This window comes from Eurytemora carolleeae, unplaced genomic scaffold (genome assembly GCF_000591075.1).
Source record: "Eurytemora carolleeae unplaced genomic scaffold, Eaff_2.0 scaffold488, whole genome shotgun sequence".
NCBI classification, from domain to species: Eukaryota; Metazoa; Arthropoda; class Copepoda; order Calanoida; family Temoridae; genus Eurytemora; species Eurytemora carolleeae.
The window spans coordinates 203,443-229,280 of record NW_019396397.1 but is presented as its reverse complement, the minus strand read 5'-3'; the positions used below and the strand labels follow the sequence as shown (position 1 = coordinate 229,280).

General features: G+C 33.0%; 2 protein-coding genes across 4 annotated transcripts; one reads left to right on the top strand and one right to left on the bottom strand.

The window, feature by feature from the left end:
- Positions 1-1,841: 1,841 nt before the first annotated feature.
- Positions 1,842-11,548, bottom strand: LOC111702426 (uncharacterized). Its single transcript, XM_023474105.1, has 4 exons — positions 10,909-11,548; positions 4,122-4,252; positions 2,559-2,720; positions 1,842-2,142 (listed from the first exon to the last, which is right to left on the bottom strand). Exons 1-4 carry the CDS (start codon positions 11,359-11,361, stop codon positions 1,899-1,901), a joined length of 990 nt encoding a protein of 329 aa, XP_023329873.1. The 5' UTR covers positions 11,362-11,548; the 3' UTR covers positions 1,842-1,898.
- A 2,645-nt stretch (positions 11,549-14,193) lies between these two features.
- LOC111702425 (arginase-2, mitochondrial) lies at positions 14,194-24,945 on the top strand. Of its 3 annotated transcripts, none has more exons than XM_023474103.1 (12): positions 14,194-14,248; positions 17,104-17,201; positions 17,420-17,477; positions 18,516-18,597; positions 19,889-19,967; positions 20,147-20,257; positions 21,178-21,271; positions 22,223-22,280; positions 22,344-22,419; positions 23,241-23,377; positions 24,116-24,179; positions 24,382-24,945. In XM_023474103.1, the coding sequence occupies exons 2-12, from the start codon at positions 17,168-17,170 to the stop codon at positions 24,570-24,572; spliced, it is 984 nt and encodes a 327-aa protein (XP_023329871.1). In that variant the 5' UTR covers positions 14,194-14,248; positions 17,104-17,167; the 3' UTR covers positions 24,573-24,945. The 3 variants fall into 3 exon arrangements, with proteins under 3 accessions (XP_023329871.1, XP_023329870.1, XP_023329869.1); XM_023474102.1 differs by having other exon boundaries at positions 14,194-14,255; XM_023474101.1 differs by lacking the exon at positions 14,194-14,248 and adding an exon at positions 16,398-16,456.
- The last annotated feature ends 893 nt before the right edge of the window (positions 24,946-25,838 follow it).

Here is a 25,838-nt window from a genome sequence, read left to right as displayed (position 1 = left end):
AGACGGATACATAGACAAAAAGATAGATAAACAGACGGATACATAGACAAAAAGATAGATAAATAGACGGATATTATATATATATATATATTTATGTTAGCTATAGCTGGCAAAACGTGTTTTTAAAATTCCACGGGCAACGCAAGGCCGGGCGCTTCAGCTAGTAATCTATATATTATGTTGGCTATAGCTAGTCAAATGGCTGTACCGAATGGGCTAAATTTTTGAGAAAACCAATGGATACCCTGGAGATAACATAAGGCTAAAAAAATGTTCTTCAAAATTTGAATTTTTTTACAGTTTTTTTCTTCAAACAACGCCGGGCACTTTAGCTAGTGTGAAATAAGTTTTCTGAAAAAAAAATCCACATAATTAATAAAAATTTTCAATTTTTTCGAGTTCGAGGAGGTTATATATACACACCTTCCTCATTCACAAGCCGCCCTTTCTTTAGGATGAAAAGAAAATAATTATGGAAAAAAATAAAAATATAACAGAAAATCGAAACAATTAATGTATTATTAAAGAAACCAAAGGACGGATTAAAACACTAAAAAAGTTTGATTTAGGACGGGTTGGCTTGTTAGAAATGATATATGACTCCGGACAGTGCAGTAATTACTGTCAATTCTAGGATTCAGCTCCGTCCTACCAGGTTATTTATCAGATATATGATTGATGGTTTGGATACAACGATACACCAGAAAACCCTTCAATTCCTACTAATTGTTTGTGAAAACACAATTTATCAGGGTAAAGGACCAATTTTTTAATAATTTTTCAGTTTTAATCTTTAGTTCGAAAATTTATTGATATTGAAAATTATTCCTATAAATATATTCACTATTAAGAAAGAAAGGCGATGTTTTAGTTATAAGTGTAGTTTTAGAAATTCTATGATAGGGGGGGGGGGGGTAAGGGGGGCTAAAAGTAAAGTAAAGAATTTTAAAAAATTTGATAGATAGATTGAAGAGAGGATAGGACGGAGTGATAAATGGATTGAAGAGATGATAGGACGGTTTAAAAGTTGGGTTGAAGAGAGGATAGGACGGAGTGGTAAATGGGTTGAAGAGAGGATGGGACGAAATGAAAGATGGGTTGAAGAGATAGTAGGACGGGGTGAAAGATGGGATGAAGAGAGAATAGGACAGAGTAAAAGATGGGTTAAAGAGATGATAGGACGGGGTGAAAGATGGGATGAAGAGATATAGGACTGAGTGAAAGATGGGTTGAAGAGATGATAGGACGGANTGCTGAGCGGAGTATTTTAGACGAGGGAGGGGCGGGGGTTGGGGGGATAATTGCAAAAGATTTATTGGTTCGGAAAACAACAACCAAGGATATTAGAGGATTTTAACCCTTTCTAAAAAGAAAAATCGAATTTAAACTGTGTTATTATAAGTTTCCCAGATAATCTAGAGAGGTTTTTAACTCTCATACAGGTTTACCTACAAAGGACGAGACTTCAAATCTTTTAATTTACCACTGAAAGACTTATTTAACGGCAAATGCTATGCTTTAAGTTGTAATGTTCTAAGAGTTTCAGGTCGTCATTTAAGTCTCATCCTTTCTCGGTAACCATGCATATTTCCTAAAATATTTTGTATGTTTTTTTCAATAATTTTATTCTATTTTCATTTTTGTTTTCTCAAGAAAACACCAGCTTCCAAGTCTTCTCTGCAATATTTTACTTATTCTACTAATTTTTGCTAAACTATTCTATTTTCCCCATATATTGTATTATATCAATACTATCTTTATGTTTTACACCTAGTGTTTTATTTCTTCATAAAAATGTTTATCTTTTCAAAACTCCTCAAATCTTTTCTTTTTGGAAAATATTTTGTGAGCAAAATTTTATTAAGAATACTGATTAGAGAGATCACCGAATATTTACATTAGACAAATACAAGGATAGAAAGGGAAGCAGTAAACAGGGATATCTGGAGACACGGGATCCATCCTGGACTAGAGTATTGGAGCTTCAGCTGGGTTTGGGATTCAGATCTCAGTCTCATCTCACGCTCACGCTCCCTCTCCTGCTCCATATGGAGCAGACAGGCGTCAGCGCACTGCTGGCGTGCATGCCAATCGGATTTCTTGGAGCACTCCATGGACAAACTGCACTTGCTCCATTCCTCCCTAAACATGATAAATATAAACTGATTCTGAAAACTCTTCAATTTGAACCAAGGACCAGATTACTCTCCTCATACTCTAATTTTCTTACTCTTATATCTTTGAAACTTGATGTCGTCGTTCTTTGATTCCGCTTGATTGTCAAAATTTGAAATATATATGGTTTGGACAGACTGGTTTCAAAGATAGAACTAGAGAACTAGATAGAAAATTTGAGTTTGAGGCATATTATCAATTCTTAATCTAAATGATTGGCGAACTCGGAAGAACCACGGGAATGATCTTAGCTTGGTTTAGAGAATCTAAGCTAATTGTATCGACATTAATAGCAAAAATTTTGTTTCCCGGTAAAATCGACCAAGTGGGGGTAAACGGCGGGAGTATCTATGAGAAAGCTAAATCATAAAATATATAATTACCTTTGTTTCTTGTGAAGGTTGTGGATATGGTTGAGACAGGAGACTCCGCATTTAACCTGGGAGTTGCAGAGAGTATCCAGGCATAAGGACGCATGCTTCTCCTCAGCTTTAGTTTCAACCTGGCTGATATACTCCCATACTGCTCCATCAGCACACTTCAGTCTAAACAGAACAGTTCTCAGGGTCTAGGCTTATAGTACAGATTTTTCATCATTGCGAAAACATGGTTTAGAATTATTTTCTTGATGATAATAAATATTTACAATATTTCAAGTATCCTAGGATTATTTGTCACAATATTTGTTCAGGGATATTTCTTTTTCCAATATCAGACAAAACAAGGGAATGTTTAGGATTGAATATCAAGGATTTAATATCTAGGATTGAATATCAAGGATTGAAAATCCAGGATTAGAATATCTAGGATTGAAAATCCAGGATTAGAATATCTAGGATTGAATATCTAGGATTGAATATTCAGGATCAAATATCTTCGATTCAATATCCAGGATTGAATATCCAGGATTGATTATCCAGGATTGAATATCCAGGATTGAATATCCTGGATTGAATATCCAGGATTGAATATCCAGAATTGAATATCCAGGATTGAATATCCAGGATTGAATATCCAGGATTGATTATCCAGGATTAAATATCAAGGATTGAATATCTAGGATTTAATATTCAGGATTAAATATCTCCGATTGAATATCCAGGATTGAGTATCCAGGATTGATTATCCAGGGTTGAATTTTCAGGTTTGAATATCCAGGATTAAATATGAAGGATTGAATATCCATTATTGAATATCAAGGATTGAATATCCATTATTGAATATTCAGGATTGAATATCCAAGATTGAATATCAAGAATTGAATATCCAGGATTGAATATCAAGAATTAAATATCCTGGATTGAATATCCAGAATTGAATATCCAAGATTGAATATCAAGAATTTAATATATAGGATTGAATATCCATGATTGAGTATCCAGGATTTAATATCCAGAATTGAATATCCAGGATTGAATATCCAGGATTGAATATCCAGGATTGAATATCCATTATTGAATATCCAGGATTGAATATCCAGGATTGAATATCCATTATTGAATATCCAGGATTGAATATCCAAGATTGAATATCAAGAATTGAATATCCAGGATTGAATATCCAGGATTGAACATCCAGGATTGCGTATCCAGGATTGAATATCAAGAATTGAAAATCCAGGATTGAATATCCAAGATTGAATATCCAGAATTAAATATCCAAGATTGAATATCAAGAATTGAATATCCAGGATTGAATATCCAGGATTGAATATCCATGATTGAATATCCAGAATTGAATATCCAAGATTGAATATCAAGAATTGAATATCCAGGATTGAATATCCTGGATTGAGTATCCAGGATTGAATATCCACTATCCAGGATTTAATATCAAGAATTGAATATCCAGGATTGAATATCAAGGATTGAATATCCATTACTGAATATTAAGGATTGAATACTTAGGGTCGAAAAAAATAGTATTGAATATCCAAGATGACTCACCTTGAGTAAAGAATATCCTGTTGTTTAGTCTGGTTGGAGCAGGTTGAAGCTAAGGATTGAGCCCAAACCTTCCAGGTTGACTCCGGTAGTGTACTTGATACGTGCTCCGTACATCTCTCGAAGCAGTCGATCTAGAATAGAAGATATATATTAAACTAATCACACTCCAGAGAATAATAATAATGATTAATGAATCTTGTGTGCAGGCGTTCTACCGTATTTAATGCGTATATATGGTATACAGTATGTAAAGATGTTCCTAAGCGAATATGTTTTATGATTTGTCAGATGCATCTACTATGCGTTATATACAGAAGATGAAAATAATGACTAGATATTTGCACCTAATATAAGGACGTCTAGTATTTATTATATTTCTACAATACACATTTATATAATATGTATATGTATATATATATTATATATATAAATGTTAAAAATATAAAGAAATATGTTAAGGCTTTTTTTTAGTTTTGAAAAATTCAATTTCTTGTAAAAAGTGTTTAGCATTATAGGATCAGGAAGAAAGCTTACATTAAGAATTCATGAACACTAAAAGTGTTAAATTGTTGTAAAATAAGACGGTAAGTGGGTTTTTAAAACGACAGAAAAAAATCCAAAACTTATTTTCACATTTTTCCTTTCAGAGAAAATCTATAAAGAGGACATCTGCCTAAAATATTATTTTAATTTTAGTTTTTAAGTCCCTTCCTACCTCCCTTCCTCCCCGATTACTGCTAATGATATCTATTCCTGAGCTTCTCAACATGTTGTTATGCTTCCGGTATTTGTAAAGGGTTGAAATTATCCGCTCCAAACTCCGGCACAAGGTTTCATCTGTCAACGAGCCAGGGTGGGACAGAGAAGCTACTGTTCTAACTCCTACCCGGAGTAATCCATCCTTGCGACAAAGGGTTGCAGCAAGTGCCGGAAACAAATGTTAAAGTCAAATATCGAATGACATACAGCTGGTGGGGTGCAACAAGGGGAAAACATCTCCAGGATACTGGATACAAGATACTAGATACACTATTCTATAATTCCCCTACCCCTCTCACGCCCTCACACCCAAATACAATACATATTGGAGTAACTGGCCGTGATATGTAGCACCCAGAGAAACCACAAAACCAGAATTCGCCATTAGAGAACAGAAACTTTGGAACAAAACTGTTAAATTAAAGTATTTAATTTTTATAATTTCTGAACAAATTCACAAACTTTTACGGGCAGATAATAATAAACCTTTCCACATAACTAGTCCGTTGGAAAGGGGGCGGGGTTAAGCTGATGCTTTTGGGAGGGTTCGCCGTATTAGCCGGTAGTGTAAACGAACGTTTTTGGTAGGGTTTCAGATGGAAGAATAAGCGACTGTTAGTAAATAGGGCAGCGGTTGGGAGCGTAATCAATTATTGTTGGGAGAGAAAGGTGTTGTTGTTTGAATGGTAATTAGTTGTTGTTTGAATGGTAATTAGTTGTAGTTTGAAGGGTAAGTATCTACTGTTTGAAGGTTAAGTATCTACTGTTTGAAGGGTAAGTATCTACTGTTTGAAGGGTAAGTATCTACTGTTTGAAGGGTAAGTATCTACTGTTTNAGCAGCATATTGTTTGAAGGGTAAGCACTAAGCAGCATATTGTTTGAAGGGTAAGCACTAAGCAGCATATTGTTTGAAGGGTAAGCACTAAGCAGCATATTGTTTGAAGGGTAAGCACTAAGCAGCATATTGTTTGAAGGGTAAGCACTAAGCAGCATATTGTTTGAAGGGTAAGCACTAAGCAGCATATTGTTTGAAGGCCGGGTAAGCACTAAGCAGCATATTGTTTAAAAGGGAAATTATTTTTAATTATCTACAATTGAAATTGTAATTCCAAATGAATTAGCGATTTGATAAGGCTTATTTTTAGATTTTATTTATTTTATATATTTCTTTAGATATATATACAGCTATTTGAAGAATGTAAATATATTTTGAATATATTCCATCCGTCTCTATATGTACAAAATATCCCTTCTCTCCCCTGTTCTTGGAATTTACTAAATATCACACTCTCAAGTTTGTTAGACACTCCTTTCACGATACGTCTAGATAATTGCAATTCATCTATTTATCTAAATATACATCTAGTATTCATATATCTATCCTTTTATCTATCTATCAATAAATTTATGTATTTATCTATCAAGCTAACTATTCATTTATCTATTTATCTAACCAGCTATCTACATATATATTTATCCATCTATCTATCTATCTATATATCCATCCATCTATCCTTACATTTATCTATCTATCTATCTATCTATCTATATATCTATCTATCTATCTGTCTATCTATCTATCTATCTATCTATCTATCTATTTATCTATCTATCTATCTATCTATATATATATTTATCTATCTATTTGTGGAAGTATAATTCCCCTAAGGTTAATATATAAACTCTTCCTGACTAGTTTCTTAAACTATTTTCAACCAAACCTTCCTAGAACTTGTACAATACTAGAGATAAACTATCCTAGAACTGGTACAATACTAGAGAAAAACTATCCTAGAACTATACAATACTAGATATAAACTATCCTAGAACTATAAAATACTAGAGATAAACTATCCTAGAACTTGTACAATACTAGAGATAAACTATCCTAGAACTTGTACAATACTAGAGATAAACTATCCTAGAACTTGTACAATACTAACGAAAAACTATCCTAGAACTATACAATACTAGCGATAAACTATCCTAGAACTATACAAAACTAGAGATAAACTATCCTAGAACTATACAATACTAGAGATAAACTATGCTAGAACTATACAATACTAGAGAAAACTATCCTAGAACTATACACTACTAGAGATAAACTATCCTAGAACTATACAATACTAGAGAAAACTATCCTTTGATTCTTTAATTTGTTATAATTTCAGAAGAACCCTTATATATTTGATATTTTTTGAAAATATCTTAAAGATAGTTTTATCTTAAATTTTACAAAATCTGTGCAACCTGTCAGAGCAGTGCTGAGAATTCTGATATTTAAGCAAACTCCCCTAGCTCTGCATGCAGGACAGAATTCCGAGTCCAAGTGATATATTCTATTGTATTACAGTCTGACAGATTTCATCCTTAATTCTTAAAAAAACTAAAAAAAAGTCAAAACAAAAGATTTGTCCAAATGGATAATGTTGGTCGGGCCGGGTAGTGTTTGTCAGAATATGCAAATAGTTATAAATGTTTTGTTTAAAATATTGGAAAGTCATGAATTCAAAGATTTATTTGTAGGATTAATACTAGCATTGAAAGGCTTAGCATGGAAAGGTTTAAATTTAATATTGAAAGGAGAATGGAAAGGTGTATCATGAGAATGGAAAGGTTTATCATGAGTATGGAAAGCTTTATCATAAATTGGAAAGGTTTATCATGAGAAGGAAAAGGTTTTTTCATGAGTATGGTAAGGTTTATCATGAATATGGAAAGGTTTATCATGAGTATGGAAAGGTTTACCATGAGTATGGAAAGGTTTATCATGAGTATGGAAAGGTTTACCATGAACATGGGAAGTTTTACCAAGCTAGGTGTGTATGTATCAATCTATCTATCTATATGTCCAGATGTTGTGGTGTTTACTAGCACCCTCTAATCATAAAGATTCCACCCTATCCATCAATCTAATCACTGTTTAATAACTACTATTTTAACCCTCAATATATCTGGTAAACTCCCCATGCGCCTCCCAACCCTAATTGTATTGGTGTACGGAACACCAATATAACTGTACATTGTACATTATTGTATTGGTGTACGGAACACCAATATAACTGTACATTGTACATTATTATATTGGTGTACGGAACACCAATATAACTGTACATTGTACATTATTGTTCAAAAACATTTTAAAAGTTGGATTTTAATATTTTGGGAGGAGTTTGAAAATAGGTTTTATTAGGGAACTGAGAGATATTAAAAATATATAGAAACATAAATAAAAATATACAAAATATGAATATTTGAATTTAATAAATACAAGATTGGATATTTAAAATTACATGATTCAACCCTGGTTTCCAGTTTTTGTAGAAGTAATTTATTTATTAACAACAATTTTCGGGAATTTTTCTGTTTAGTTGGTGGATTATTAGTCGCCACATAAAAATTTGCCCGATCGGTTCAGCCGTTTTGTCGTTTACAGGATAATCAAATCAAATATTTATAAATGTATATATATCAATATTAAAAAATCATAAATATAGTTGAATCGATGTAACTAACCATCCCAACCATTTTGTTATTTCTTAATCCCAACCCTCTCCTAATTACTTGCTCCCAAAACTCCAACCTCCATTGCTTCTAACCTCCTACTTTCTTCTTGCTCCCAACCCTTACTTCTTAATTTACTCCCAAAAGCTCTACTCATCATTTGCTCCTAATTACTTGCTCCTAACCATGCCCGAATCACTGACTCCCAACCCTCTGTAAAAAAAACTTGTTCCCAACTCCTCAACTTGTAATTTTTTCCTAATCAGTAATTATTAACGTCCAACCCTTTCCTTATCGCCTGTTCTCAACCCATCCGTTTCCTTTGCTCCGAACCCTGCTCACGTATAAGCCCCATTATGTGGTTTATATTCATGATATATATATTGCATGCATATTATTATTAATTATAATTATTATTATATTTGATCACTTGATAAATATCTACCAACAATTATTGGTTTCCTGTGACCCAAATGTCAATTACAGATTTAAACTCAGTATAGTTGTGAGATAATGATTGAGACAGGATACAGGCAGAATGCATGGTTGAGTTGGGTGTAGTCTTCATATTGAGAAGATTTCATTGAATTGTATAATTAAATTGGACGTTTTAAAGCAGTTGGCTGAAAGGTTTGTAGAATATGTCAGTGAAGTAAGAACGAAAAATATGAAAAATAAGTACTACAAGAAAAGAAGTGATAGGATAAAAATATGAATGAATTCTGTAAAGTGAATAAAAATAAGAATAAAAATGCAATATGAGATTACTTTGTGGCAGAAATAAACGAGTACAATAGAGAAAAACATGAAAAGTGTCAGAATAAGAAGAAGAAGATGACAAAAGTAGAAAATAAATTAAAACATTGACGAAATAAGAAGTATGTGAATATGACGAATAAAGTGTCATGATAAGAAAGGTGTAGATGATTAAAACGAAAAAATGGCAGAATAAGAAGAAAAGTGAAGATTTATAAGACGAAAAAGTCCTCTAATGGAAATATAAGATGAAAAATGGCAGAATAAGAAGAAAGGTGTAGAAGAATAAGATGAAAAAATGGCAAAGAAAGGTGTAGAAGAAAAAGATGAAAAAAATGACAAAATAAGAACAAAGGTGTAGAGGAATAAGATGAAAAATAACATAAGAAGAAGAAAGGTGTAGAAGAATAAGATGATAAAATGACAAAATAAGAAGAGAGGTGTAGAAGAACAAGATGAAAAATGACAAAATAAGAAGAAAGGTGTTTAAGAATAAGATGAGAAATTACAAAATAAGAAGAAAGATGTAGAAATATAAGATGAAAAATGACATAATAAGAAGAAAGATGTAGAAGAATAAGATGAAAAAATGACAAAATAAGGAGAAAGATGTAGAAGAATAAGATGAAAAAATGACAAAATAAGGAGAAAGATGTAGAAGAATAGATGAAAAAATGACAGAATAAGAAGAAAGATGTAGAAGAATAAGATGAAAAAATGGCAGAATAAGAAGACAGATGTAAAATGAAGTTAAATGATGAAGTTGGGTAATACTAAACTACAATGTTAAAGTAAGGACAAAGCAAACTAATTCGTAATTGCTACAAAGGAACCAAGCAACTGAGAACTTCCGGAGAAATTAATTCTAGGAAAACTTGATTTTAGTCTTCACTACCTTCCCTTCAATATTTTCCCTGTCTTATTTTTTAATTTCTTAAACTTGAAAATTATTTAAAATCCAAAGTAAAACAAAATAAGTTTATTACAAGATTCGAATAAAGAAAGAATATCCATCTGAAGAAAAGTGTTTGACAGAATTTTAAGAATAAAACTAAAAGATAGTTTACAGAACTAGGCGGTAAGGACGCTTCGCCTCAATTCTCTAGTAACAATTTTAACTTTTAACTGTCTCAGTGTTAATTTCAAATTCAACCTTTTTCATCGTACTTCAATAAACAACAATTTTCGAGAGTTTTTCTGTTTAGTTGGTGGATTATTAGTTGCCACATAAAAAATGTGACCGATCGGTTCGGCCGTTTTGACGTTTAAAGGATACAAACAGACAGACAAGCCAAATATATAGATAACATACCAATAATCTGAGAATCAAGTACGAAAGAAAAAGTATTCGTAGTAAGCAATAAAGTTTACATTGAAAATTACAGATTGAGACACATTAACTAATCATAAATATATTTATATCGTTGTAAGTAAAGATGAAAGTAGAAGGGGAAAGTTTGAAAAAAATGGATCAAATTACAAAATTAAGTGCAGAAGAAAACAATTATTTATTAGGAAAAATATATAAAGGTATTTAGAGCCGGCACTTAGGAGTATTTAGGCGGTAATTAGATTATTTTCTAATTTGTGGTTTGGTAGGGCGGACAGGGAAGAGGAGAGGGGGGGGGGCATTATTTTTATATTATATTCCTGGTAAAGAAAAAGAAAATGTTCCAAATTCATGTTCTCTGAAAAGTTTTCTGCGAAGAAGAACTTGTTATTTCTTTCAATTTATCTATAATGAGAAACTGTAATGGAACGAACCTGGAAGGAATTTTGCTCCGTTTGGGTTGGATTACAGGCAGCCTTCATGCAGTATCTGGCAATATTATGATGAGGAGAAACCAGAGAATACGCTGAGTAGCAGGACTCCATGCAGAGGAACCTATTCTTATACTCAGGGTTCCTGTCAGCGGGGAACTTGTTCCCGCACATCCTAGCGCAGGAGGACCACAGGAACTCCTTATGGAACCTGTTTGAGTTTAGGGTTATGGCCAGCAAACTGCAATCTCCGGAGCAGGAACCAGCAAGAGGGGGTTCTCCGCCCCACTCCCTACTGTAGGAGGAACCACAGAGCTGGAACTGGCAAGAGTCTTCTATTAAGAAGTTCCCAAGGAACGCAGGGGTTTCATTTATCTTATTATCCAATAACACTTCACTAAAAACGAGGTTTACAAAGGTTAGAATAGGAAGCCCCAACCTTTGATTGAAATGCATGTTTTAGGTTTGTTTGTATGAATGTCAGTATAAATATTGTCTATAATGAGGTTGGTTGAGGTTTGTGAGGTTCAAGGTTTGGTTTATGCTTAAGTCCTGAGTTGGTCCCTCATATCTCGGAGGTTCACGGGTAAATGATAAGTTTCCCCTCCCCTATCCGTCCTCCCTGTCTCTCCGGGTATACGGAAGAACACCGGGGTTTCGGGACTCCAGATCCCGGGACCCTGAATACTCTTCTCCTCGCACACTTTAACATTCCTTTCCTACACTCATCCTACGAGATTTCTCTTCTCTTTAGGAATTCTAAACTCACCGGACAATTGTGTTGAATTATAGTTTCATATGATACAATAGATGAAAGTAAACCTTGAAGATTAGAGAGAATAGATTGAGAAGGATAGAACCAGATTGGTTTCAGGATAACATCAGATAATCTTGATTGATTCTTCTCCAGGTTTAACAATAAACTTTTAAAACTTTTCTTTAGTTCTTTAATTTTTTCCTCCATTTTTTTCGTATATTTTCAATGCTTAACCCTTTTTAAATCTTTCAAACTGTTAATGGAAAAAACACATGTTAGAAAATTGTTTTAAAAGTATTTCTAAAACTCAACTGGCTTGCTAAGAAAGCTGAAAAATTAATTCTTTCCCTTTCAAAAGTTTTCTTGTAAATATTTTTCTTACATGTGTTGCATGAGGATATTCCATATAAATTTATCGCAGAATTGTCTAAATATACTTGTACTAGGTTTTTAGGGCGCTTCACGCCAATCTTCTATTTCAATTGTGAGTATATTCTCCTTGTATACATTGTAATGCAAATACAAACAGAAATTTCGCGGATTTTATGAAAAAGAATTTCGTGGATTTTCAAAATATTCCAAAATCGAATTTTGTTTAAAACAAATTTTTGAAAATTCGATCATCCCTAAACCTTCCCTGAAGTCACGCAAGGTCTTACAACAAATTTGGGCCAGATCAGTTCAGCCGTTTTGACGTTTATTGGATACAAACAAACAGACAAATAGAAAGACAAGCACAGTATATATAAAGATTGTCTAGATATCCCTGTATTGTCTAGTTTTTCCTGTATTGTTTATATATCCCTGTATTGCCTAGATATCCCTGTATTGTCTAGTTTTTCCTGTATTGTCTATATATCCCTGTATTGTCTAGATATCCCTGTATTGTCTAGATATCCCTGTATTGTCTAGATATCCCTGTATTGTCTAGATATCCCTGCAGTTTCTGTGGATAACCCTATTCTATAATGTATTTGATGAACCAACGATAAATCATCGTTAAGGAAACAATTCTGAAACAGTCCTGGTTCTTGATACATTAAATACATTGATCTATAATATCTATCTATTAATTTATATAGCTAGCGCAGGAACCCAGCTTTGCCTGGAAACTAAGTTTTGTCTACAAAAGTCGACCTTCTCAACTTAGATCTGTTTAACCTGGATAAGAACATTCCCGTGGTTCTACCGAGTTTCTCAATCAAAATTTGAGTCAAATCGGACGAGGTGTCCATGAGTTATGATCAGACATACAAAAAAAACAGAGATTACTATTTTTTATATACAGGTATGTATTACTAGCTGAAGTGCCCGGCGTTGCCCGTGTAACAACAAAAAATCTCGAATTTTGAAGAAAAAATGATTTTTTAAAAGAAAAAATAATTTCAAATCTTTTAGCCTATGTTACCCCAGGTTCCCATGGGTTTCCTAAAAAAAATTCACCCAAAATATAAGAGCGAAGAGCTTTATTTTATATAAGATATCTATTGGATTATTTGACTACATATGTGCAAGGATTTTTGAAGCACATATAAAATTATAAACCATTTAGCTCGCATCATTCTTATAAATTCTAAACATTTCAACCAATACTTTATTAGAGGCTGAGTATAACACCACTAATCAAATATTAGGTCTTTTAGATTTATCAGATTGTTTATCAAGGATAAACATAATATGATCAGATTGTTTATCAAGGATAAACATAATATGATCANGATACAGACCTGGATACAGACCTGGATACAGACCTGGATACAGACCTGGATACAGACCTGGATACAGACCTGGATACAGACCTGGATACAGACCTGGATACAGACCTGGATACAGACCTGAAATGCGGAACTGGAATAAATATGGCACAAAATTAGCACCTGGAGTTCTAAGAAGAAAAATGATTTCCTGGAAGAGATTATTGAGATTAAACCTAAAATGAAATCAATATGTTTGCTTGTGTATTTATAATAATGGCGTAATGTTAACATTTCCTAATTATTCCTGTTCCCCGGGACCATTATTCGTGGAACATTCTGCTACAAATATAATCATTAAATCAAAATATTAATTGTTTGATATTCCAGCCTCTGCTGCAGCCTTGGCTTCAAAATAATAAATTATGAACACAATATAGTTTGAACTAGGTAAATATGGTTTAAGTTGTTTGTATTATACTTTGCTCTTTTAATAATAATTTTAGCGTTTAAATATTGCATTTAAAGCCGCCATTTTTTCGTAATTGAAGAACTCAAAATTTAACGGATTTTTTGGTTAGAATTGGTTCATTCTAAAACAGGGTTTTAGATGATTTTATCCTAAAGGGGGTTTGTTTGAATTCGTCAGCAAAATTTGATTCAGAAGATAATCGGAAGCAAATAAACAGCAGTCATATACAATTTTCATTTGGGTTTTTCCAATTTCGGGTCACCCTATCAATAGGTTTTTTTTCAATATTTCGGGCCGGGCACCCTAACATTTCAAACCGGTTTTGAAAATTACGCGGATTTTCTAGAAATCTGATTTTTGCTTAGTTACGTTCAACCCGTCTCAGAAGCAAGTGCAATAGCTCGACCTGAATTTATCGAGGTACGTGGTAAGTGTTTTTAAAGATTTTTTGTTTGTCGTTAGGATAGAACGTTGCTGTTTGTTTGCACAGATTTCTGAACTTTTTTTCTGGGGTTTTGTTAATTTGTTTCAGCCAAAAAAGGGTCCAATTTTGTTGTCGGGAGAGATTACGAATCCGAACTACGGTTACTCAATTTTTAGATTTTGGATGGTCGATCCAGCTGCTCTTAGTTGAGCTAATTCAGGTGCAGGCCGTAACCGTTTTGTAGCTGAGCCAACTCGGGAGCACTCCGTAGTAGCTACTCTTAGCCGAGCTATTTAGTAGGAGCCCGTATTCGGATCCGTTTATAGCAATCTCTCTCCGACTAGTCCTCGAGTTTTCAGAAGTAGTCTGATCCGAGTTATAGCTGATAAGGTTTAGTTGATCGAGACATCTAGGGATGAATTTTAATTTTTCTCGAAGCCTCATCCCCTCAAAACGAAGAGAAAAATTTCAATTGTTTGATATTCCAGCCTCTACTGCAGCCTTGGTTTCAAAATATTAAATTATGAACACAATATAGTTTGAACTAGGTTGAAGTTGTTTGTATTATGTCTTTTAATAACATTTTTAACGTTTAAATATTGCCTATAAAGCCGCCATGTTTCGTAATTGAAGAACTCAAAATTTAACGGATTTTTTGGTTAGAATTGGTTCATTCTAATACAAGGTTTAAGTTGATTTTATCCTAAGGGGGGTTATTTAAATATAGGGGTTGAGTTCTATGTATTGTACGGGAATCATTTTAAAATAGGGTTTAAGCTGGTTGTATTGTAAGAGTTTATTTCAAATTAGGGTTTAAGTTGATTTGGGTTTGTTTTAAAGTTGATCCCATCATATTTTATAAGAACTTATTTCAGAATATATTGCAATCTTTTAAACTTAAAATTTATTGCAAATATCCGAAAATAATTTATTTCAAAATCAAGTTTCCGTCCGATTCTTCCATCATCTGATCTATTCAATCTGTTCAACTTTATCCACACTTCAATCTAAAATATAATAAAACATATTCTTTAATCAATCTTCAGCTTTCCTCGAACTTTTTCAATTCTTTCGTTTTTACATAATTTTCTCATTTATCTTAGTTGACCTTTATTCTTTATCTCACTAAGGGTTGTTAAGAGCAACATCTGATAAAGCTTTACAATTTTTAACGTTAAAATCTGTAAAATTGTAATATTAAAGTTTCTCTCATTTTCACAATGAACATTTTTTCGTAAACTAATTAAATATAGTTATCGTCGTATATACATTTATATAATAAAGACGACTTTCCATTTCAATTTTGATTGATACCAGACTTTAAAACCGCAGAAACTCTTAAATCATATAAAGAGATATGTCAATTAACAGATTTACACAATATTGCTAAAATATAAACAGATATAAAGGCCCTTTTTTTAAGAACGAATGTATTTCATTTCAAAAAGATTTTTGATCGAAATCTCCAAGTATTTATTCTGTGTTAACATGCTTTATAAAGGAATTGAGTTTTTGCCACAAACTCTGATTTTATAATTTCGATATCGTTGCAACCCAATGTCGCAGATCTTTAATATTTCACGCTATGAATGCTATTAGGTCAAATAATGTAAGTTTGAAATATCAAAGGTTTTCACCATAAGATTGCAAAGATATAGGTTTTACAAAATCTGAATTTGTGGCAAAGACTCAATTCCTTTCCCCCTTATTTTCCTTATTTTGGTAATCTTTTAATCATACATTGAAGCTACACGCTTTCATAATTAAATCATATTCACAAACTTTTCATCAGTTTATTTTAACGAGCTTTATTTCTTTTTCGTGTTTTCTTTTTGTTGGGGTTTATTTATTACGACGTTATATCCCTCTGCTCTCTGAATGATAATAGTCTAAGAGAGAGGGTTGGATTTGGTCCGGAGCATATTGTTAGAACCAGCTCTACCGTTAATATTATACTGACTGCAAAAACAGGAATAATTAATCTGTAGGATATGAAAGTGTCTCTCTCCATGTTCTCCAGACAATACGGAGCAGAGAATATATTGAGTTCTAGGTTTCCGTTGGTTGAACTTCAATAGAACCAGGATTGGCTGGGGTTGACAGAGGAGTAAATACGTTCTATTATCTCTTTATTATCAAGGGTTGGTCGTTTTTCAGTTAATGAAACGAGGCGACGTAGTTCTAACCTGTCCTAACCATACACGGTAAACTAGTTGTCCTGGTTAATATGTCCTAACCATACACGGTAAACTAGTTGTCCTGGTTAATATGTCAGTGAGCATTAACTTTGTAATCCTTTTTTACCTCTTAAAAAAATATTTTTCTATTTTCTATTTTTAACTTTTTTGTTGGCCTATATTTTGCAAGTAATAAAATATGTAAAGTCATTTACGCCATTTTCGACGGATTTTGATTTAGAAATCAAAATTTGACTGAAAATATGTTGATACAGACAGGGTGTACTTGGTTATTTACTTGCATAATAACAACAACTGGAGAGAGAATTATACAAACTTCTGCGTAAAGTGCCTTTTAGGATTGCAAATGTAAACTTTTCTTCAAACCTCATTAATTTACATTTAGAAACTAAAACCGGTTTCTTTAAGCAACCAACAAAATTTTGCCGTGGTTGAAGATTTGTTGTCAATTCGGTCATATTTTGCTATTTAAAAACGTTGAAGATAAGAGTAGCCCCCCCCCCTTCCTGAAAATTACGCAAATAGTCATTTCTTTATAAAATGTGGCACCTGGAGCAGATTGGTTATCTGTATCCCGGTATTCTGAACCTGTTGGTTTGGTTCTTCTCTCAACAGGCTCAGTATCAGGAGTATCAGGGTACTATTTACACTAGGTTCAGTTTTACGGTGGTCTCTCCACAGTTTCAGGGACCAGGGTACTCTTTACATCAGCTCAAGATGTCAATCTTATCCCGGAAACTTTTCTATTCAGGAAATGATTTATCTTCGTCCTACAGTTTCTTCAAACTAACATTTTTGATTCATCAAATTAGAAATATAAAATATTTCTGAAGAACAAATTATCTATCATAGGGAACCATCTTTTATCTTTGAAAAGTTTTATACGGGCACATCCTTAGAAAACAGGGGGGGGGGAGCGAAGTAAACGCTCTTTTCTTTTAACAAGATATCTCATCCTTGAAAGTGTAGGGACAGTTTTTATCAATGGATGCAGAGTTACAAGAATTCAACCTAAATCTACCTATAGGTTTAATAAATACAAATGCTAGGATTTGTTGGATTCAGGAGGGGATTAGTTAAATATTATTAGTAAAGAATTTTCTTTTAACTCTAATTCAATATTAATTCATTTTCCCACGAGATAATTCAGGGCAAGGTTCTTTAATAAGGTTGGTTATTCTCGATGCGCTCCATTGTTTGGTAAATGTCGTCTCCTTTGCATAGAAAGATAGATCCGCATATGACGTCACGCTTGCCTCTATAATCAGTGACGTCGTATATGCGGATTCTATTTAACTATGCTCATGAAACGACATTTTTCGTATATTGGAGCGCATACAAAGTAACCAACCTTATTTAAGAACCTTGGTTTAGGGCCTTCACAGATAATTCATATTGGATATTGAAAACAAAATAGTAACGAAAATAAATAAAATAATCAGAATTGTGAATAGTTCATTTTGTTACCGGTGAGAAATTACGCTTATTTACAATTAACGGCTTTAAAGGGACTGTAAACGTGATTTTAAGTGACGATCCATGTACAGATTTAACAGTACACTTAAAAGCTTCGTCGGATTAAGTATGAATAATATATTTAGGTTGATACTAATTTTTTTCACTGTAGTTTCTCTAAAAAACGACTTGCGCATTTTTAAAAACTTACAAAAAAAATTATTTTAAAGTTACATAATCCGAGACCGAATTTAATGATTTTGCGGGTCACTAAACCAGCCGGCTCAAAGGAATTGAGTCTTTGCCCCAAACTCTGATTTTCTGACCACTATATCTTTGGAACCAAATGTTGTAGACCCTAGATATTTCAAACTATGAATTCTGTTAAATCAAATAATAAGAGTTTGAAATATCAAAGGTTTACAACATCGGGTTCTAAAGATATCGGGGTTTAAATATTTGATTTTGTTACAAAGATTCGTTTATTTTGAATCACCGATTCAAATCCTTTCTGCACTCTGACTTAAAAAATTTGAACCGGAAGTATGTAGTTCAGAGACGTAGCTCAATTTCATAAAATTCGGTCCTAGGATTTATTTTCTTATTTAAGTCGAGTTGGAATCCTCGGAGCATGCTTCGACCAGGGTCAACCTCACCAGGGGGTTGGAGAAGCACCAAATCTAATCAGAGAGGAAACAAAACCTAGATCAATCAACGGAATGTTTTTATCTTCATTCCCTCGTCGTATTTATCTTCATTGAGCGGTGGAAACCATGAATGATCAAGTATGGATTAATGTTTATATTGAATATTGATGTGAAGCTACAAGGTGTCCCAATAAACACAAGAATTAAATGTTAACCAGCGGATCGTGTCTAATATACGCCCATTTTTCTGGAACATAGTTTCACATTTTAAAGTACTAAAAATTAACGAACAATTTTCATCATTTAGAGTCCATCGAAAATCAAAGACGATCTTCTATAGTATCTTGTTTACCAATAAAATTTGGACACTCTATATGAATAATAACTAATAAACTTTCAAACGAAAATAATGTATAAGAGCATTAAAATTATTTTGAACATCATTTTAAACCAATAAAATGAATTAAACAAAAATACACTGCAATTTTTTTAATAATGACTCAGAGTCAGCTTATATATATAAAGTTAAAAGAAGTAATATGCTTGTTTTGCTCTAATTTTAAGCCTTGGGTGACCATTTTCAATAAAAAGCGCAGATGTCTAATACTAGTTTTCAAAATACTGAATGAATATAATTATTAATAAATCTGTGTTGTAGCTAACCATAAACTTAAACTCGAAAAGTCCAGAAAATATATTTAACAATTTCTATATTTTAAAATTGAATTTCAACTGGTTTAGAATTTAAATCCGGTTCTATAATATTCTGCTCATGCTCATAACGTTTAATTTCCACAATTTTCGTTTATATTTAGATCTTTCCCTTCTCCCCTCTCCTTTCTTACCATCCATATTCTTTCCTTCTCAAATCATCTCTTTAGTCATTTCCATTTTCCAATTTCCTACCTGTCTTTCCTTTCCCTTCTCTGTTTTCCATTTCCTTCACTTCCTACTTCTTTCCAGTTTCCTCTTTTCTTTTTTCACGCCATCCCCCTCTTTTCTTCACTATCCTCTTCTTTCCCCCTCCTTTTCACACAGTTCCTTTACTCCTCACCCTTCTCTTTTCCTTCTTTTCCCTTAGTTCCTTTACTTCACACCATTTCGCACCTTTTCCAACAGTTCTGTTAATCCACACCCTTCTTTTTTCCTTTTAGTTCCTTCTCTCCTTTTCCCTCAGTTCCTTTACTTCCCACCATTTCCCTCCTTTTCCCAAGGTTCTGTTACTTCCCACCCTTCTCTTTTCCTTTCAGTTTCTTCTCTCCTTTTCCCAAAGTTCCTTTACTCCTCACCCAAAGGGTAGGTTTTACAAACTGATTCTAGTTTTTGTCTGATGCAGGCCGGATTGATCTCAAAATTAAAGGAAAAAGGATTTGAGGTTATTGACCATGGAGATATTTCTAGACCCAGGGTAGACGGTAATATTAATAAAAAAACATTAAAAGATTTGATTATACGGTATATCTTTGCAACATGGATTTTTTCATTAATAAAAAATATCGAGTCTTAAAAATAATTGATCAGAACTTTGTTGCATTTTTGAAGTAATACTAATTTTTTTTTCTAAATCCGGTTTCATGCATCCTTGTGTCTTTAGGCAAAAGAAAGCAGAAGGATGTTCTTGATTTCAATCGCGTGGTTTCGGAGAAGGTTGAGAAGATACTGGGACAGGATTCATTCTGTCTTACTTTAGGCGGTGATCATTCAAGTAACAATTAGATAATTTGAAAAATCTCAAAAAAGTTTTAGCTCATTTACTAAAGGGTGGGACAATTTGCAACTTTTTTGATCAAAATGTTCTATAATAAAAAGAGGAAATTGGCCAGACCGTTCAAAACAAGTAGTTTTTTGGCCCTGCAAATTTTCGCATTTTCAAAACTCCAACAACTTTGCAATATTCAGAAGTTAGAGGCGCAACTTTAGACACCCAAATATATCGACATGTTTCGAAAAAAATTGAAAAATTGACCTCCCTTTGTGATTGTCGATTTTTAAAAGTGCTTGTGCTGGCCCTTTTAAAAAAAGTTCATGATGTTTTTTGCAAGTATTATCGAACAATTTTCTGCGTGTTAGTAATTTTTGAAAACAATTTCATATTGTCCCAGGATTAATTTAATTTCTTAAAGCGTAAAAGCCAACTTTGAATTGTTGCCTGTCTTTTGCTCTTGGTTTAACCTTACCAACGCAACTTTTTAGCATCCCTTGAAATGCAAATTTTAAAGAGGAGATGCGCTTATTTCTGTCTATATACTGATTTTCGCGTCATGATGTTATAAGTGAAGAAAGGATTTTCATAGCTGTCTTTTACGCAATAACTGTATAGTTTAAAACTGATGAACTAAACAAATAATTTTAACAATTTTTTATTCTTTCATTTATTTCTGATAATCTAGGAAAACCTTTAAAAAATACATTAAAAACTTTTTTGAAAAATATTTTAGATTATAAAATGGTCGAAAAACATTGTGCGATGAACTTTTTTTCCTTTACGGAAACATTATCGTGATAAATGATTTCATATTTATTCGCATCTGAGTCATCTAAAAATATTGTCCGTTAATATTTCTATTCTCGTTTCTGTTTTACATTATTTTCTATTTAAGTTTTCCAATGAATATTATTCTTTAGTCGGTCTGGGTACAGTAGCTGGACATCTTGCAGCTGACCCTGAAGCGGTTGTTCTTTGGGTAGATGCTCATGCAGATATCAATACAGTGTCCAGGTAATGCTTATGAATACAGTGTCCAGGTAATTGTAATGTTTATGAATACAGTGTCCAAGTAATGTTTATGAATACAGTAACCTTTATGAATACTGTGTCCAAAGCCCACGATTTAAGAACTTCGGCTCGAGGCGTAATTTTGTAAACCCGACTTTAAGACCAAATCTTTGACCCAACTCTGACGACAGCTTGTGTCACTTTATTGACAGCTGCAAAATCTTCGGCTCGTCTTAAGTAGTTAGGCACAATGAAAATAAAACCGACCTTGGTTGGTTTTAGTAGAGAATAAGGCTCAATGTTGAGTCTTGTTCTCATAAAAAACCGGAATGTGCCAATTCCTACCATGAAAATCCGCCAATTAGAATATTAAACTGGTTTTTTGAACTCAACTCTGTGGAAAATAAGATGCAGCTTGAATCAGAAAGCTCAAGCTGTAAATAAGGCCCAACGACAGCTTACATCCGAGCCGTATTTTGCCGAGTTTTTAAATCGCGTGCTCAGGTAATGTTTATGAATACAGTGCTCAAGTAATGTTTTTGAATACAGTGTCCAGGTAATGTTTATGAATACAGAGTCCAGGTAATGTTTATAAATACAGTGTCCAAGTAATGTTTATGAATACAGAGTCTAGGTAATGTTTATAAATACAGTGTCCAGGTAATGTTTATGAATGCAGTGTCCAGGTAATGTTTATAAAATACAGTGGCCAGGTAATGTTTATGAATACAGTGTCCAAGTAATGTTTATGAATACAGAGTCTAGGTAATATGTTTCTAAAAATACAGTGTCCAAGTAATGTTTATGAATACAGTGTCCAAGTAATGTTTATGAATACAGTGTCTAAATAATGTTTATGAATACAGTGTCCAAGTAATGTTTACGAATGCAGAGTCAATTTTTTTTATTAATTCGACATTTTTTCTCTAAATAATATATTAAATTTTTTTTTAGTTCAAATACTGGGAACATGCATGGAATGCCTGTTAGCTTTAACATTAAAGAACTACAAGTAAGTCGTTTTAACACAAGAATTGGTTTGATGAAATATTAATATTACTTTCCTTGTTTTTAGAAAGAGAACTCAAAAAAACTGGAGGGATTGGAATGGTTAAATCCCAGTCTTTCTCCGTCCAGGCTAGCGTATATAGGTAAATACAAGGTTCATGTTGACGATTATCCAAACCTCATAGAGTAAATGAAGTAGGTGTTAGTTCCACATTGTTTGAAAATATATTTCGGTCTGGATTGATCCTCTTCAGTTTTAACGATAAAATAACCATCAAAAATACAAAATGTTAACAAAATCACAAGAAAACAAACAAAAAACAAAAAACATTTTTAAAATTGGGTTGTCAGATGAGGTAAATACAAGTTGAAAAAAAGATAAAAAATAATCTCAACAAAACTTTAAAAAATAAACCTAGTCAAGATTTAGGAAGAAAGTTATTAATTTTTCTAAATGTCTGTCTTCCAAATTCATATGGTGTAAAAGTTTGAGTGCCTAGGGGAGGTGCATCGTAAAACAGGATTTCAACTTTTATGTTTCATAATGTTTTGGATCTTAAGAAAAGATTCTAGAGTATAATGAAACAGAAAGTCAAGCTTTCTTTCTGCTTTGGTCCAAAATGTTAAATATGGAGTAAAATACAGCTTTATCATAATCTGTAGTTTTATTTAGATCTATAATCTTTATAATTCCACTTAGAGTTCTGATATATGTATACTAATATTTTAAACTAATCTGAAATATTTGGGATTAATTTGTTAAATCCTTACATTAAAATATGATTTTGTATTGAATTGTTAAAATTAGTTTTAAATCCAGGAGTGTATTTATAATTGTGAAAATCCTAAAAGTCAATATGATGCTTTTTTACATCCTTGTTTCGGCTTGATTCTAATAACTGTGTACTAATTACTCTTATACGGAAAAATTAATCTTACATTATCTTAAAATATGTTTAATTAGGTTTACGTGATGTGGAGGGGGTGGAGTGGTCCTATATCCAAAAGTTTAGTATTCCTTGCTTCCCTATGCAAGCTATAGACAGGATAGGGATAGTCAATGCTGTAGAATCTGCTCTTAATATAGTGGATCCACTCAAGGTATTTATAGGAGTAATTAAAGGGGCTGTAAGTATTATATCAAGTCCATCTAATAATGCCAATGCCCGATTCACAACGGTACCATTAAAAGCTTTGTCTGATCAAGTATGAATTAGATATCAATCTTTCTAATTTTGGAAACTGATTATTTAGAATTGCGGGTTCTCCACTGAGGTGACTTACGCATTCTACACTGCAGGAGAACGTTAATGTTGATCAGATTTAACACTTTTAACCAGTAAAAATGACATAATCTTCCTCATTATTGATCAGATAAAGGTTTAAAGGGTACCGTTGTGAATTGGGCATTGTCATCTTGGCATTGAGGGACACAAAATTTTGACCCTTTTTGTCGTGTTTCTCTCTCGATCAGAACTTGTTTACTTTCACAGTGAATACAAATTTAGATGGAAATCTATAGAATTCTAATTCAGCTGTTGAGTTTTTGGGTTTATTGAAGTTTCATAATTGAAAAATTTAGCAGAACTTCTATTAAAAGTATATCTTGATAAAAATACCCGGATAATCTATCGGTAAAGCTTTCAGCCAACTGTAACCTTATACAATATGCATTCTGTATAGTCTCACCAGAATACAATGGAATATACTGGATTACTCAATAAACATAGGATAATGTGTCAATAATATTCAAGTAAAGGAATGCATTTCAATCTCACTATCCATTAACGTAGCAAGCAACGTAAATGTGAATATTATTTAATCATTTTTAATTTTTAGAAAAGAAAAATTCATATGAGCTTTGATATTGATGTTTTGGATCCAGCAGAAGCTCCTGCAACAGGCTAGTTAGTTTATTGTTTTTAATCCCGATCCTAATCTTAATATTTATACTAATCCCAATCCCAATCCCAATCCTAATCCTAATCCTAATCCTAATCCTAATCCTAATCCTAATAATAACCAATATCAAAATCAGTGTCTTTATGGTCAATATAATCCAAATCCTAATCTGAACTATTATCATATCTTATTATGAATTACAGGTACCAAAGTCCGTGGAGGTCTAACTCTGAGAGAAGCTTTGACCCTTTGTGAGATAGTTCATGACACTGGTCGATTGACTGGCCTGGACTTGGTGGAAGTCAACCCGGAGCTCGCTACATGCAAGCAGGATTTAGACAAAACAATGGAGGCTGCTTTAGAGGTCATTTTGGCAGCTCTTGGCAAACCCTGATTCTTATAACATCCACAATTATCAAAGAACTTTTCACAAAATGCAAAAATCAATTGTTTCTGAGGACCTAATCATTTGGTTTTCTAAATCTTCTTGTGCAACTATTATCAAAGATGAATTATACTCTAGCTTACTATGAGAAACTTGTGAGCTAATCAAACATCAAATTTTGTGTGTTATTTTCAAGTTTATAGAGAACAGTAAAAAATGAATCGCATACATAAGATATGGATTATGTAAAAAAGGAATACATAAACTAATCATATATTAACAATTTGGGCGGGCTTGTCATAAATCCTCTAATTTAATAGCTGTGACATATTAAAAAAAATCTTTATTTTATAATAATCTTTAAAATAAATCTCATCGCTCATATATAAATATATTTGTTTGTTGTAGCTGGCCAAACGGCTGGACCAAATTGACTGACATAGGCTTCCCATGGGTACCCCACAGAGATGAGATTTGAAAAGCTTAAACCCGACTAATACCTAAACTCGGGCTTAGATAGAACCCAAGTCAGGATTGGTTCTGATTCGAACAAGAGACTGTTTAGCAAGCTTTGTCTCTGTAGCAGACAGAATGCCATCAGATCAGCTGTGACAAGGAGATGTAAATTTCGAAAATTCAAACTTTATGTAGATATTGTTTTCATAGTATGTTTATTTTATATATTCAATGAAATTAGACACTTCAAATAATTCCCGAGATTTTAAATTATAAAGATTTTACGAAATTCACGATCATCAGCTGCTGAAGACTCGAGCCTTAAAGAGAGAAAAATCAAAGCTGGTTGGTTTTTATTAAATTCAAGGCCATTCAAAGCTTTTAAAATCACATCTCAGAAAGGGTTACTGAGTTTTGATCGGGCACCCAAACAAACAGAGATTACTACTTTTTGTTTATAGATAAGCCCCTGATACAAATACGTATGGAGGAGAGTAATTTGCTATTACGGGCAACTTGAACCAAAATGTAATACCAAGCGCGGGTAAACGGTGGGAGTAACTATAAATATGAATAATAAATAAACCTGAGCAATGCAGGGTACTCCAGGCTCCAAATATTTATATAATAAATAAACCTGAGCAAGGCAGGGTACTCCAGGCTCCAGATATTTATATAATAAATAAACCTGAGCAAGGCAGTGTACTCCAGGCTCCAGATATTTATATAATAAATAAACTTGAGCAAGGCAGGGTACTCCAGGCTCCAAATATTTATATAATAAATAAACCTGAGCAAGGCAGGGTACTCCAGGCTCCA

Coding starts and splice junctions, on each gene's coding strand:
- LOC111702426 (XM_023474105.1), bottom strand. CDS start 11,361: ATGCATTTCAATCAAAGGTTGGGGCTTCCTATTCTAACCTTTGTAAAC. Junction 4,253..10,908: donor CGGAGCAAAATTCCTTCCAG/GTTCGTTCCATT, acceptor CTTCTATTCTAG/ATCGACTGCTTCGAGAGATG. Junction 2,721..4,121: donor CAGGATATTCTTTACTCAAG/GTGAGTCATCTT, acceptor TGTTCTGTTTAG/ACTGAAGTGTGCTGATGGAG.
- LOC111702425 (XM_023474101.1), top strand. CDS start 16,413: ATGAAACGAGGCGACGTAGTTCTAACCTGTCCTAACCATACACG. Junction 19,968..20,146: donor TTCTAGACCCAGGGTAGACG/GTAATATTAATA, acceptor TTGTGTCTTTAG/GCAAAAGAAAGCAGAAGGAT. Junction 20,258..21,177: donor TTTAGGCGGTGATCATTCAA/GTAACAATTAGA, acceptor ATTATTCTTTAG/TCGGTCTGGGTACAGTAGCT.